This window comes from Larimichthys crocea, chromosome XVI (assembly GCF_000972845.2).
Source record: "Larimichthys crocea isolate SSNF chromosome XVI, L_crocea_2.0, whole genome shotgun sequence".
NCBI lineage: Eukaryota > Metazoa > Chordata > Actinopteri > Sciaenidae > Larimichthys > Larimichthys crocea.
This window is the reverse complement of record NC_040026.1, coordinates 15,866,604-15,882,431: the sequence shown is the minus strand read 5'-3', so window position 1 is coordinate 15,882,431 and position 15,828 is coordinate 15,866,604. Positions and strand designations below refer to the sequence as shown.

Here is a 15,828-nt window from a genome sequence, read left to right as displayed (position 1 = left end):
CATGTTTCATTTCTTGTCACTTACAGCCTCAGGAAAACACTTCTTTTTTTTTTACCAAATATTACCTCAGTTGACTCACCCTTTTTGTTTTTTGTTCGATGCACCAATAACAAACCTTGGTGAACTTTGTCTGTTTGTTTAAAGATGAGATAAAAGTAACATAACCACATCTTAAGTTAGCTAATCAATCAGCATTAATCAATAACACTTTTTTCAACATAGACGAGGGTGGTGGGTAGCATTATCTAAGTACAGAAAAAGAGAACATTGATTGTGGTTAGCTGTTGTTCGAGCGCAGAGCAAAAAAGGGCACGACTTAGAAAGGTTCAATTCATCCTGTTTACACCATCTGTTTGTATCCGCTCAAAGCGGCAACCTCCATGACTGAATGAAGCCACCATGGAAGTGTCAAAAATTGCAGTTCCTCGAACGGCCACTTGATGTTGGAACCAGAAGTGAGTCAATCTCTGTTAAAGAAAAACCTTTAAATAAGTAGGACCGGATTCAAAGTATCAAAGTTTAAGTTGAATTTATTGTTCTTGTACAAGAGGAGCATTTTAGTGCAACACACTAAAGGGGTTTCCGAGAAAAAGGCTCACTGAGGAGCTCTGACAGTTGGTTCTTATACATTTTCCTAAAAATGAGCTGTCTCAACCCCTGCAAATTGTTAACAGACAATTTGCCCCAATCTGTCCCTGGCCCTCATTCTGTTCTGGAATCCCTCTATTTATACATTAACCTGAACTTTACCTTATAACAATCTCCATAAGCCCACATATTGGAAATTCACAGCATAAATAAACATGCCTGGTACAAAAACAGTTTTGGTCTCTTGAGATAATTTCCCCATTTATGGCAACTGTAGGGGAATGCTTAGGGAATTAAAACTACTTAGACAAGATAAGGGGAAATATTGATCTTGGTCTTGGGTAAAGGAATATTGAGAGCTAGGCTTAGCAGACATGAACTGTGGTTTCCGATGTAAAAGTCACATGCAGAACCACCAAGCTAAAAGAGGCTAAAAAGCTTGGCTGCTTTCACACTCCATGTAGACATTCAATCAATTGTTAATACAGGAACCATTGATTCCCAGAGCTCGAAAAGAGCAAACAGTCAATGCTGCCATTCTTGTGTGAAGTCTCCTACCACCATCACTGCTGGCTATGTCTGCCTCAGCAATACTACTAAAAACAAACTGGTACAGATCTGTCATTGTACTGTCAAAGTCTAGTGTTTTTGGAGTGACATTTTCATTGAGACTTACATAAGGCCAACGCACATGGAAAGAACCAATCTGAGCGAAAACCTAGGCGTGACATCACCCCTTGAGTAACTAGAACCTACTGTGTTTTCTTTTGGTCAGCAGCAGGTCAAAGTGTTGCCAGGCAAACCTTTCACGACTCTCATTATGAGCACCGAGCAGCGCAATCATAAATGTACAGAATTTATGGATTTCATGAGGTGGTGTACGAAAATGTCAAGGGTGTGCTTGTTTGGGACTTCACTGGTGAGCAAACAGGCATTGTGAGGAGCCTGCTGAAAGGCAGGGTTATTGCAGTGTCAACACTTTTAGGAAGATGGATGTATACTGAAAATAGAGCGAAGTAGACCTAATCACCCCCATTAAATTGCAGTTAACAAAAAGGTCAGTGATTTCAAGCTAGACATGTTCTAACCAGTTCCAGCGGAGAGAGAAAGCTCAGCGGCGGTGAAGTTAAAAGTGGGATATCTTTCGGTTGAAAAGTTTTGTTAAACATATAGGTCACATGTGACAGTGTTTTCAGTCAAATGTAGCCCAGTTTTACTCCCAGTTGTCTTTTGATTAAATAAATGCTTGCTGGAACATTGCAAATTTTCACCTCAGAGGAGTAATCTAATGAAACGTTAGGATTTTTATAAACCCACAAGAGTCAACATAGTCCCACAGCAGGTAATCCGTCCTCAGGCTACTGCAAAGACATGCGGATATTGTGTTGTGGTCCTGTAGCATCCCCAGGTCTATTGCTGGGCTGTCAGAGCTGGTGTATCGGTAGCCCCCCCCCCAGGCATGGAGCTGTGGCACGGAAAAATGCGAGGCAGAATGGGGGGCGCGGGGGGCTGCTTTAAATTTTCCCAGTGGAAGGAGGCTGGTGTTGCTGCTAACATACTGTGAGGTCTGAATATGCAGCATCAGCTGGATTGTGGAGGACACTTAAGGATCAAAGCTCAGCAGAACGTCTTTGAATTCTGGAGGTGCATGAGCCAGAAATATAGAAAGTTAAAAGTCGGAGCCAGCTGTAATGACAGAATTTCTGCGAGTGACTGTGTGATTGTATTCATCAGTGTCTCCCTGTGAAGGATTTGATATGAATAGGAGGAGAGGAACAGAGAATAAAAATGTGATGGGGAATGTGCTCCAGTCTAACAATAACTGGAAACTTCCTCAGTCTTCAAACAGAGTCCCTCACATTCACTCATGTATAAGGAATGTCACACACTTTGTCATGTTTTGACAAACTGAGGCGGAGACACGGTTGTCATTTCCATGACAGCCGCTCTTGTAATCATTTTTGGGTGTGTGCGTTCCTTCCCTACCTTTAATGTGTCAAAAGGGATTGTTTTTGAGAATGTGGTACGCAGCTTTTAATTAAAGCATCACACTCTGGATGTGCTTCTGTGCGCTGCAGGATGTCACTGCTCATTTCACATCCTACACAGCTTGACAACTCAAATGACAAATATATGCTACTGGTACCAAGATTACAACAGTATTACACCTAATTTGATGGATAAATAATGTCATTTATAATACCATATTAAAATGGTGCGGGAATACATGTAAGATAGTGATTGCATTATGATAGAGAACATGCACTGAGTTGCCAGTTTCTTAGGTACACTGCTCGAACTAAAGCAATCTAATAAATCCTGCATTCACCCTCTAGTTTTGTTGAACAGTGAGAGCTTTACTCGAACTTATTTGAAATGTGTGGTGCTGAAATACTGCAGGTTATACTGCAAGGTGTTTTCTAACATTTAGTCTACCCTAAATGGGTTGTGCTACACTTGTGGAACCTATAATTCGTGACTGGTGTTTTTCTGTGTCAAAGTGATGTTGATTTAAGGTGTTTTTAATATTTGGCTCCTCCAAAACATTGGAAGAACTTTGCAATATAGTGCAGTGCAGTAGAAGAAGAAGAAAAGGAAGTCACAAAGTGGTTCAAAACTTACCAAACTATACTTACCACCAAAACACAAACAGTTTGTCTGAACAAACAAACTCAGACTAGACTCAAGAGTAGACCTTCGGTTTTGCCTGTGGTTGTGGAAATGATTGTGCAACCGGCCTCACTTTATTTACTGTCTCTGATCAAAACACCAGACAGTCCACAGTCATTAATTCCACTTCACTTACAGTAGAAGCACTCCAGAAATGAAATTTGACATCCCTCATTAGCAATTAATTAGCTCAGACAATGAACAGGAACAACATTGCTGATTCGTTTTACCTCAGCCTGGCGATGCAAGGAGAGCCCTTTCGCCCTTGGGGCCGAGGGCAGCGCCGTGCTACCATTAAACACCCCGACTTTGAAGTATCTTTTGATGACTTCCACAGTGAAAGACGTTGACAGAAACTGCCGAAGTTAAAAAGTGACATAAAAGTGTTAGCAGAGCTCCGTGGTTCACAGAGAAGTAGTGCTGCATGAGACGGAGGACAGTGCCACGATGATGCTTAGTGTCATGATTTATCCTTTATGACACTGAGAGCTTCTGTGGCAGCTTGCCCAAACCCGGGCTTGTAGTCGCCTTGTCACAGCAGGTCTCTGCGTGATACTTTAGGTTGCCAGTCTTCCTGGGAAGAATCCTCCTGCTTCTGCTTCCTCACACACACACACACACACACACACACACACACACACACACACACGTTTTTTTTTTTCTTTTGATTTACCACATCGGATCTAAGCTACACACAGCCCAGTGCATCCCATCCTGTTGTTGGAGGAACAAGCACCATATGTACTGTTGCGGAAATTTTCTGTAAGCGCTCAGGACATAAAACACTAATGGCTGCAGAAGAACAAAACGTGTAACAAAACAGTAGATAAACTTTACCACAGAAGTCTCATTAGAAGTCAGAGTTCTGGGGCAATTTATGCCTCTCATCTGCCCCCTTCCTTTTTTTGGTGTCATACAGTTTCGCCTCTGTTACGTAAACTGGGCCTGAATCCTCTCCTAGGACATGCAGGATAACCGCTTCATGTTTTTTACGCCTGAGACTTCAATTCCTGTGGGCACCATTATGGACCCATTTCGCCTGGTCATTTTTTTCCCTCCAGCAGTGGAAGCTGAGACCCACATCTCTCCCCCCTCTTGCCCTCCTCCTCCTTTTTCCTCCTCCTCCTCCTCGTCCTTCCTGCTGCCTCCTCCTCTTCCCTAGCCTCAGCCATGAACTCTGTAAACACTGAGGCTTTGTTTGGCAGCTGTTGTGGTCAGTCTGTAGCGTAAAGCCATGCCCTCGTGGGGCATCAGTTTGTGTATGGTCTCGACTGAGTTAGTGGACTGCCACTTTGGTTGACCTGAAGAAACAAGGAGGCAACAAAAAGGCAAAGCCATGGTGACTGGGACTGTCTGCGGCATATGAATCCTGCAAATACCCATAGGCGTTTTTATGGCCACAAGTGGTGGTGTGTCCTCATTTTACTGTGGTCTCAGTGTCATGGTTGCCATATGTAACTCCTACTGAAATAGTAGCAGCACTGAAATCAAACGTAATGGTATCCCCAGTCGCATGAGGGATGAGTTGAACCAGATGGGACTGATATAAACAACGATTAGGATGAATCATAGCTAACCTAAAATAAGTTTCAGATAATTACATCATGTTTAAAGTTGCTGAAGTTGTCTTCCTTTTTTTTGGAAACTTTTGTTGGCCACTTGGGGGCAGATGAACTCCCTCACAAGCTGACAGACACGCCAATTGACAAAAGCCCAGGGAAAAGTATCATCCCAGTAACTACATCTGAATAAAAGAAAAACAAAACATGATTTTTTAACAGTTGTTTTTGTTCTTCACAAATGTAGCGCTGTCACTGTTTGAGACACACACAAAATATCTCAGTTAAGAAGAAAGAGGACACATGGCTTCAACTAGCGTTTGGCTCCCATAATACCACATTTACAATTTAGTTGAATGACAGACTCTTAGCAGAACCGGCAGCATCCTAAATATTTATACTTGCAATCTCTTTCTGTTTTATCCATCACAGAAATTGCAGTCATCTATATGTCAAAACACTTTAATTGAACATGTTTGGATTGTTAAAAAGGTGGAAAAATGGGTCTAACTCTAGGTTTAAAGAGTACAATAAAGTTTAACAAGGCTGTTACCTTGTTAGTGACTCTGTCAGACTGCACTTGCTTACAGTTTTTCTAGCTAAATGCCAGCTCGGCATGCTCACAATGACAATGCTGTCATGATTAACAGGTATAATGATTGCCATGTTCATCATTAGCTTAGCATGGTAAATGTACTGTACCTTTCTAGTCTTCTTCACACACATCCATACACTGATGGCATTGGTTGCCATGCCAAGGTCCCAACTGCTCATCAGTTTTTGGAGCTAACCAAACAATTCATATTCATTCAAACACCGATGGCGCAGCCGGGAGCAATTTGGGGTTCAGTATCTTGCCCAAGGACACTTGGACATGCAGACTGGAGGAACCGGGGATCAAACTGTCAGTCATCTCATTAGTGGACGACCCGCTCTACCTCCGAGCCACAGCCGCCTAGTAGCATGCTAATATTTGCTAATTGGCATATTAAAATTTTGACTTAATGGCATTTCTAAATGAAAAGTTAATAAATCAGCACAGTTATTATACTAGATATATAGATATTTGACTAGCTACATGAAAACTTTGACCTGCCAGTGGCACTAGATAGAAAGTCAGGGGCTAACCAATGGGCTTCATCCATGTGAGAACATGAATGTCATGTCAGTGTATTTAATTGCATCTTGGCGTCTCAGCTATATGCACTTCTTCCATTTTATTTTGGCATTTTGTATATGCTGATACAGTTGGCTTGCATGAATTTGAAAATCAACAGATTCACCGCCCACAATCTTGGTTTTAGTCGCCTCTTATACCTCGGCTGTGAATCTTTCTTCATTCATTATAGTGAAGCGAAGCTCAACCAGTGGTAGTCCTCTGACTCTAATTATGTCTTTCCAATCAAAAACCCAGACAGCAATGTTCCCGACTGTGGATAATAAAATTAAATGAATTTGTAATTGAGTTTATTTTCTAATGGAAAGTGAAAGGAGGATGCCCAGGGACGTGAACAACAGGTAGATGAGTCATTCATTTTTTGCATATAGTGGAGTTACTGCCAGGCATTTTGCATTCAGTACCACAGGGGCCAGAGATGCACACAGAACCACATAATTCATCAGATGCTCTTCACTGTGATTTATGCAGCTTCCTGCATGATCACTGTGGCGTGATGGTACTCGGTTTGCTCTATGTAAATGAAATGCACATTAGAATTTTGTATGGGAACATGCACATTACTCAAACAAATGGCTTTAATTTAAGTTTGGGTGAGAGTGTTTCACTTCAGTTCAGAGTAGCTTCACGTGTTGCAATAAAGAAAATCCATCAGTGCTGATATTTTTGCATTTTGTTGCATTAGTATTTTTTATCAATTTGCTGGATTTATTACGCTATGTTATTTGAATTAGAAAACTCTACTGTGCCACATGGACATGATAAATAGATTTGGTATGTTGTGAGACTCGAACCTCTAGAGCCATGTCATGTTTGCCTAAGGACTGCAGATGTGTCTACAACCTGGAAATAAGTCAGCTGCAGGTGTGACTTCCTTCCCTTTGCTGTATGTAAATGAAATGTGCATTTGAATTTTCTGTGGGAACATGCACATTAGTTGGGGTGAAAGTGTTTCACTTATTTTCAGTGTAGCTTGACATGTTGTATCAACATTTTTTAAGCAAAAATTAAAATTGGTAAATCATTGAAAAGTGTCCTGCTTCTCTGATATATTTATGTACTTCCTTATTTCAGTCATTCTTGTACAGTACAAATGATAGATTTCCTTTATTTTATCAGGTCAACATGATTTTTGCCTATTGATGCTGTGTATTTATGCATTTGTTGCATTAGTATTTTACATACATACTTACTAGAGAGGAGTAAATTTGCTGGATTTATTATGCAATGTAATTTTCATGAGAATGTTCTCCTGTGTCATGTGGAAATATCTAAGGATTTGGTATGTTGTGAGACTCAAACTTCCATAGCCATGTCGCGTTTACCTTTTTAAAGATTCATAAGGACTGCAGACATGTCTACGACCCAGAAATAAATTAGGTGTGGGTGTGACAACTAAAAGGATTGGTCTGGGAGTCAGACTAGCCAAGTTTGCCTCAGATCTGCAGGGAGGTACATGTCCTTCTGAGGACCTTGCTGCTCTTGATCAATATATATATCCCCTCTGGTGTGAACTGAAAGAGGCACATGGAGGAAGAGAAAATGGTCAATGCACATTACTCTGTAAGGATTATGTGTCATTTGCCCTTTAAGATGCACGTGTACTTTATCAGTGCACTCAGATGTCATAAACTTAATGCAAAAGGCCCATTAATATGAGCACTGGCAGTCGAGCCCAACATTTTTTCTCTGATTTATCTGTGGTGGTACAGGAAAAAAATGAATAGCTTATCCTATTCCAGCACTGCATCAGTCATAATTCTCAAGCTGGCACCTTATTCTCCAAACATTTAATGGATACAGAGCGTTATAATTTATGCTCTTCTTAACTGCAACTTTACCTGAATTAAATTTCAGACACAGTACTTTGATTACATCCTAGCTAAGTACCACAATCTGATTTCTCCATTATGTAAGGAATGAATACAAATGGGCTGGCTGAGAACGAGACAAAGGGGGCAGGAAGAGAGAAGGGACACGGGGAGAGATAACAAATTAAGAGAGAGTCAGTCGGAGAAAGAGAGACAGAGAAAAAGAGGAAAGACAAAGAGGAACAAAAGGCTGAAAGAGTGGAACGAGAACAGCCATCCAGTCTGGATGAGCCCCTCTTGACCTTTTCGGTGTGAGGAATTGTAGTGGAACACACACCAGTCTTTGAAGCCAACCCTGCACCACATGCTTGAATGGACCAGGCTGACTGTTGGCGCTGAGGGTGTGTGTGCATGGTGGAGAAAATCAAGTAGCTTTACAGGAGTATCTCCAGGTTTTGGCTGAGGCTGTCAAAAAGCCCTGCTGGAAGCCTTGGACCTATGTGTCCCAACCCCCCCACCACCACCACCTACAGATCCTTACAGAGCCTGTGGCCTGTCACTCCCCTGCCAAAACTGGAGCTCATTTGTGGAATACAGTGCGCCTCGCTATCGTTGCTGAGTGGGATGCTGGTCTCTGCAGAGTGTATAGGATCAAAGCACACACAGGACACAAGTGCGTTGCTCGGTGTCACCCGGCGAATAACCCTCATTTCTCCTGCCAGACTGGATTCCAGTCATATTTCACAAGCAAACTCTGGGCCTCGCTCATCTCTCAGCTGCGCTTCATATGAAATAATAACCTGTCCTAGATCGTAGGCTTGTGTGCACTCCCCGCCCTGAACTACTAGGCCTGTTTTGACAGCGCGAACAAAAATCTGATCATTAGGCGGTGGCCTGAAGGTTAGAGAAGGTTAGAGCTTGTAACCAGTGGTGGAAAGTACATTTATTTATTTACTTATGTGACTTCTACTTCAGTGCAAAAAAACCTTGAAACTGGGATCTGAATTCAGGTCATTAACTTGTAATTCAAGGTCCACTTTGAATCTTCAGGAGCTTTCAATTGCATCCGACTATCTTCGAAAGTGAAATGAACTCCATTCACTGAAAAAAAACATTAGATATGGTTGAAAGCTCCAGAAGAAGGCTAGTAAGTGTAACTCAGTCAAGCCTTTCCTGGAGAAATAAACATCCCACTCTGTGCAAAACCTTTCAAAAGGAGTTGGCGAGCAGAACCAAGTCATTAAAAGTGCAAAGCATTAAACTAATTAAGAGTGGATTTTATTGATCCTTAACAGCATGCAATATGTTTTCTTGTACATCTGTTTGAGAATGAAATACTGGCTGTCCATCACGAAACATTTTCCCGGTTTTAAATAAGCAGCGAATGAGAAAATGGCAGACCACTTGGTTGTGTTAATTACCGCTGACTAATGAGAACTGATCTCAGTTCTTTGTTACGCCACAGTGATTCAATGAGGGTTTGCCAGCAAGTCCTTATTTCTCTTTTATATCTCTAACTCAACCTACAAGATGTCAAATCTTATACACACTACTGTGTATATATTAGTAATGAAATATTCAACTAATTACATGTGTCAGACGTGCATTGCTGTATTAATTCCACCGCTGCTGCTGTTTATGTTGTTGCAGTGTAGAGAAATAATAAGTGGACGCAGACTGTCTGGCAGGATGTGTGCTGCCTGAAGGTCAGCACTCGGGGGGCAGAAAGCCTTCGACTGCCTCGGTCAACTAGCCTGAGGTTGTTGCCACAGGATCCAGTCCAGAACAGCCAGCCTGCCTTGTTGGTATGACAAGTGTCGAATATGTCAAACCTCTGAACAGTTGTGAGACAGGCTTTGAGATGGATCATCTAGGTTATGCCTTGTAGATTTGACAGTGTTATTCTGGGACTATAAACCTGTATTTGCAGAAAGTCTACAACTGTATCCACACTGAAAACTTTAGTATCTTATCCACATGCATTTCTTCCTTATTTTATGCGTTGCTTTCAACTCGTGCCCAGTAGCTGTTTGTCCATGCTACTTCAGGCTAGTTTCATTTCAGTTAGGGTGCAGCACCATCTAGTGTTAGATCAAGTGCATCACAAAAATATGCTTTGCTGTGTGGGATGACTGGATGGGAGGATGGAAGATAAATGGAGGACTGGCGTAACACGTAAAATAAATTGTTCCACACAAAAAACCAGACAAGAGATACGACTGCACTATTTTACTGGTGGGCAACGGATTATGTAACAGCTTAAAAGGTGATATTGCCTCTGAAAAGACAATATTTACATTATTTTATAACGGATAAAACATTCATCAGAAAGTTCAATGAAACGATGTACAGATACTGTACTGTAAATATTTAAAACCAAAGCTTTGCCGGCAGCATGAGTCCTAACACTCATTAATCAGCCTTCAACACATTGCTTGTAGAAATAAAATATAACAAATTATACAGCATAAAGAGCCAGAAAGTCATTCTTCCACAGGAACACGTCATAAATTATGTTAAATTAAAACGACACTGCTACATAGGTGACCATAATTGGAAATGAATACTAAAATCATTTTAGCGCAGTTCCAAAAAGTTTACAGACCCTTATATACATTTCAAGCCTTCTAATGATATTTCTTGAGATTAGAAAATACCCAGACTAACCGCTCTCCTGTGTAACAAGACCTGATTCACAAGGTGAACATTATCAGACAGCAGTAGTATAGTAGACTAACTGGAGTCTATTAAAATGTAAACCGTATGCCTTTGTAACTTCAGACTGCTTCACTGATTTTAAAAAATGTTTCATTGAAACAGCACATTGATTGTTCAAGAAGATATTTAACATTTAAAATAAAACACTGATGTTTCCCACTTGTCTTGCAGTCTTTTCCTGGGGCATCCTAACAGAACCTGTTCCTTTACAGCAGCTTTTCTGCACAAAAGTGTCAGTGTAATCTCACACAGTCTCTACACTAGTAACCCTCAAAGATCACTGAACTTTGAAAAACAGATAAAACAGAAAAATAGCGAATAAATGACCGTAGCTTCAGCTGTGGATGTGGAGCAGTTTGCAGGTTGGCTGTGCATTGCTGAATAGTTGAATGAAGGAGGAGGTTTAGAAGGACATGATGGTTCTTTGGATGATGTCGACACATTCGCGCAGCTCGTGCTCTTTGATGATGAGGGGAGGGGCCAGGCGGATGATGTCACCATGGGTGGGCTTTGCCAGCAGTCCGTTGTCACGAAGGCGTAAGCACACCTTCCAGGCGTCATAGTCTGAAAAGGGACATTTGTTTAAAAGTCTGATTAACTGATTCCAACACTCAAATAAAGTTTTACTGTCCACTACATTACTGTCCATTAGCTACTAGACAACAATCGCCAACAGGCTCGGCACCATACCTTTGGTCTCTTTGATGACGACTGCGTTGAGGAGGCCTTTTCCTCTGACTGTAGTCACGATGTCTTTGGGCAGTTTTCTCAGCTCGGACCGCAGCAGCTCTCCCATCCTTTGAGCGTTCTCTGCCAGCTTCTCCTCCTCCATCACCTGCAAAAAAAAAACAACAGTAAGAGTTGAAGGTAAGTGAAAATTCTTAAACATATTTTAACTTTATTAATTAGAAAGAGGCAACAACAGGAAAAAGTGATGAGTTGTGAAAAGGGTAAAGATAAGTATGTGTACTTTAACACTGACCTGAAGTGCAGCGATAGCAACCTGGCAGGCCACGGGGTTACCTCCATATGTGGACCCGTGTTCCCCAGGCTTGATGGTCAGCATTACCTCATCATCGCACAGCACTGCAGATACCTGAGGCAGACAAACATAAAATCACTTTAGGCAAAGGTTAGGTTGTGTGATTACTGTGATCTATACTCCTATGTAACAAAACAAACAAAAATCCATAAAGTATTTGACTTGAGATAAGTGTGTAGTATCAACAAAAAAAATGCTTACAGGGTAAACTCCTCCAGAAAGAGCTTTGCCCAGAATCACCACATCTGGACGAACTTCCTCGTGGTCCACAGCCAGGCGCCGGCCGGTCCTTGCCAAGCCTGTCTGCACTTCATCAGCAATCCACAGCACCTGGATGATACAAAGGAACGTCAGCAGTAATCTCAAAGCCCCTGAAACGTATTGGTTTCACGACAGCCCTGGGTTTTGTGTTGGGAATTTTACTGAATTCTCTACCTTATTCTAGTATTTAGTCAAAAACTACATTTATCTCCTCACTTAGCTTTTCACTCCCTCTCTGTCTTTCTCTGTTTCTCTGCAGAGCATGTTCAATTCAGTAGGACATTCTCACTATAGCAGAACAAACAGGTACAAGAGGGATAGAGCAAGAGGAGATTAAGTTAATCGATCATGGATACTTCGGCTGACTGACTAGGAGTGAGAGACGGGCTAGAAGCCCTAAGAGCCATGTGTATGGGAACTACAATGTGTACTTGTACTCCAGACACCATGATAAAAAACATAAAAATGTTGTGTCTAGATTGGTGTGGTTTACATCCACATATACGGAAGCAGCTTGATGATTTCCAAACTGCAGGAGTGACACCGCAACACGCTTCGGAGTGAAGAGATGGCAGTTTTAGCGGTCGATTAGTGCCAATACCCGTGTTTTCACAATCAAAGAAATGACTACTGACATTTCGTTTGGACTTGTGTGTTTTTTCACACTCACATTGTGTTTGGTGCAAAGTTCTCTGACTTTGGTCAGGTAGCCCTGTTCAGGCACCACCACCCCAGCTTCCCCCTGGATGGGCTCAACCATAAAAGCTGCAACATTTGGGTCTTGAAGGGCTTTCTGTAGAAAAGAGAGAGAAAAAAAATGTCTAAGATAACTCTATCAATAAGTACATGCTACTTCAGTCAATGATTAGACCCTGACATTTACCAAGGCTGCAGACTGACTTGCTTCATGCTGCTTCATGTTGAAACACACTGTTTACGCAGGCAATGAGTTACGGAATAAGCGGTTTATTTACAAAGTGATAATGTATGATAATGTTTTCAAATCTTCAACTACGAGGCAGGCTAAAGTGCAAATCTCTTGTCTTTATTGAAATTCCAAATCAGTAGACTTCCTAACAGCTCATCAAAATTTTGTTTGTCATCCAGATTATCCCTGAAGCCAAGAAACAAGTACAAGCAATTACAATGAAAATTGGCAGCAGACTTGTTGGATCCCTGTACCGGCACATTAACACTGAACGTACGTATGATGAAACCTTTGCTGCTTCTGACATCAGTGTTTCTTCACAACCCAAACAGCAAAGTTAGGCATCTAGCTTGCAAATAATATAAAAACTCAGCCCTTTTAGCGCATGTGAGTGTGGACTGTAAGGTTGGTGTGCAGTAAGTCTAATTTTGGCCCTTTGACATCTGGCCTGGATCAAGACTAAGGAAATGCTTCCACGCGCACTGCTTGTGAAACTCCATTCCAGTAAAATGTCTCTGAATGACTGAAACAAATAACATGGCGTAATGTATGTCACGATGAGTCAAAAGCTGTACCTCGAGTGCAGGGATGTCGTCGTATGGGACAAGCTCAAAGCCTGGCATGTAGGGACCGAAACCTTCGTAACTACTGGGGTCCGTGGAGCTGGAGATGGCTGCCATGGTGCGTCCCCAGAAATTTCCCTCTGATGAACAAGAGTGGGACGGCATATTATTTTTGATAAGTCTGGTAATCTTAGCTGATTTTACTATGCAAAGTCCAGAAAGGTGAGTCTTTATTCATATAAGGTTCTTACTTACCAGCAAAAATGATTTTGGCTTTGTTTTTGGGAACCCCTTTTACATTGTAAGCCCACTTGCGGGCAAGCTTGCAGGCCGTCTCACCACCTTCAACACCTAATTTGTAACATAAGAAATAAATGTCAACATATAGACTCATGAGGGGGTTTTTGTATAATGGTTGTTGGGTGTTTCTCTATGGTACCTGTATTCATGGGTAAGACTTTGTCATAGCCAAACATGTTGGTGACGAACTCCTCATAGGCTCCCAGCACATCGTTGTAGAATGCTCTGGAAGTCAGGGTGAGTTTGGAGGCCTGCGCGTTGAGTGCAGCTACGATCTTTGGGTGACAGTGGCCCTGGTTTACAGCGCTGTACGCACTCAGGAAGTCGTAATATCTGTTGCCCTCCACATCCCACACATAGATGCCTTCGAAGAAAGAGGAAAGCCAAGTTCTTTGAAAGTTTCAGGTAATGATTCAGAAGTCATTTGTAACATTTTTAAAAAGGAATTTGATCTCACCCTCGCCTCTGTCTAAAGCCACGGGCAGGGGATGGTAGTTGTGCGCTCCGTACTTGTCCTCACGGGCGTAGATTTCCTCCGAGGTGAGCGGACGCTCAGTCTTCAGTTTGGAGGCGGCGGTTGAGGCCGGACGCGTGCCAGAGTGGATGCTGCGACGGAGAACAGGGGCAGCACGGCTCAGGCTGCGGCTGAGCTGGAGAATCATTCCGTTCATGGCTTTAAGTTGCTATATCTATGACAGATATATGTAAAAAAAAGAATATGACCAAAGGCATTTTAGTTTACAATCATTCCATGACATCATTTGCTAGATGATAAGAAAGATGCAGCTCAAATAAAATGAGGAATCTGAACACAGGCTGTTGGACTATTGAGGGAACCAGTATATCAAGAAAATGATCTGCAGATTAATTGAAAATAAGCTGTAGCTCTAGTAGGTAAGCTAAACACATTTCCTGTAAAGGTTTATTGGAAATATTGGGATTGGAGTGTTGGACACAATACAACAAATTCAACGACAGTGGTTAAAGCTCAAATGAGTGTTTTATATTTGCAGAGTGATATAAAGTGAAACCTTGAGGTTATGTACCACATTGGTCAGTGTTCGGTTTGTCCTACTGTTGACGCGGTTTGACGCAGTGTGTTTGCTTGACCCCACAGCCTGTAACTAATTTAACTTAGTAAAAGTCAAGTTATAGTCAACACTAAGAGTAACCAGCATTACAGTATCAAGCCTCAACATGCTGCTATGTGAGATTCAACGGGGCACACGGGATTTACAGGTCTGCTGAACAACGCTTCTCTTTCACACGCAACACAATAGACGGGAAAACCTGTGCTGGGTGTGGGTTAACAAAAGATAATCCCACAGCACTATGGCAACTGTGATGATCCAGACTTTTCCATTTGGCCCTCAATGACAGTGGACTTCACTTTCATAACTATGACTCACTTACAGCAGTACTTTCTAAATGACTTTAATGACTTGCATTATGAGTGTTTCTGAGATGACTCACGCAAAGATCAAAGCTGTATGTACTCTCTGTGTGTGTGTGTGATCGGTGTGAACATAAGACACATGCAGTGCTCGGGATAATCAATAACCTTGTAGGGTGAATAAACACACACACACACAGCAAACAGACGGCACCTGGACTGGGTTACATGGACCCGTGTCACTGAGAGATGATAGGTTGCTGTGGAGCTGCCTCCACGACACACCCACCTACATCACAGCCAAGAGCTATATACAGACTTTAAGTATGAGTTACTGTCACATGATGGTCTTTGCGACTCCTTGCAGCTCTCCCAAACCACTGTATAATAACACAATAATATATAATGCAACATGACGCAGTTTGAAACAGTGCCAGTGACTGGCTATAAATGTTTTATGCCTGCAGTCTGCTTCATTAAATACACGCTCAAAGAGTGTAAACGCCCTGAAGATCAACGCCAACCACACACGACTGCTTCGCTTCGCTAGCAACCGCTAATATTAGCATATTCGTGCTTGTTTTATTAATTTAAATTATCAAACCAGCGTTTTTAAAACCGTATATATATTTATATATAAAGGAGAAATGAAGGAAAGTCAAACAATACCAGAAAGTAGTGAAGAGAAGTCAAAACACCTCTTGTTAACCTCCACTGATGCTTCTTCTCCTGACCGTTGGCTTGAGGCGGATGGTTTTATTTGACCGGCTGGCGCACGCGGGCGGTGACGTGGCTCTACGTCACCAGGGACGTTGCTT

At 41.9% G+C, this 15,828-nt stretch overlaps 1 protein-coding gene across 3 annotated transcripts; it reads right to left on the bottom strand.

Moving 5' to 3' along the window:
- Positions 1-10,019: 10,019 nt before the first annotated feature.
- Positions 10,020-15,808, bottom strand: oat (ornithine aminotransferase). 3 transcript variants are annotated; one of them, XM_019278774.2, is made up of 10 exons: positions 15,709-15,808; positions 14,075-14,306; positions 13,757-13,981; positions 13,573-13,668; positions 13,330-13,457; positions 12,497-12,619; positions 11,767-11,895; positions 11,506-11,619; positions 11,214-11,358; positions 10,020-11,087 (listed from the first exon to the last, which is right to left on the bottom strand). In XM_019278774.2, exons 2-10 carry the CDS (start codon positions 14,286-14,288, stop codon positions 10,927-10,929), a joined length of 1,335 nt encoding a protein of 444 aa, XP_019134319.1. In that variant the 5' UTR covers positions 14,289-14,306; positions 15,709-15,808; the 3' UTR covers positions 10,020-10,926. The 3 variants fall into 3 exon arrangements, with proteins under 3 accessions (XP_019134319.1, XP_010738195.2, XP_027144889.1); XM_010739893.3 differs by having other exon boundaries at positions 15,680-15,807; XM_027289088.1 differs by having other exon boundaries at positions 15,720-15,800.
- Positions 15,809-15,828: the final 20 nt, after the last annotated feature.

Excerpts from the sequence above, each read along its gene's own strand:
- oat (XM_019278774.2), bottom strand. The coding sequence starts at position 14,288 with ATGAACGGAATGATTCTCCAGCTCAGCCGCAGCCTGAGCCGTGCTGCC. Across the intron at positions 13,669-13,756 it reads AGTCTTACCCATGAATACAG|GTGTTGAAGGTGGTGAGACG; the intron begins GTACCATAGAGA and ends GTTACAAATTAG. Across the intron at positions 12,620-13,329 it reads ACGACATCCCTGCACTCGAG|AAAGCCCTTCAAGACCCAAA; the intron begins GTACAGCTTTTG and ends TCTTTTCTACAG.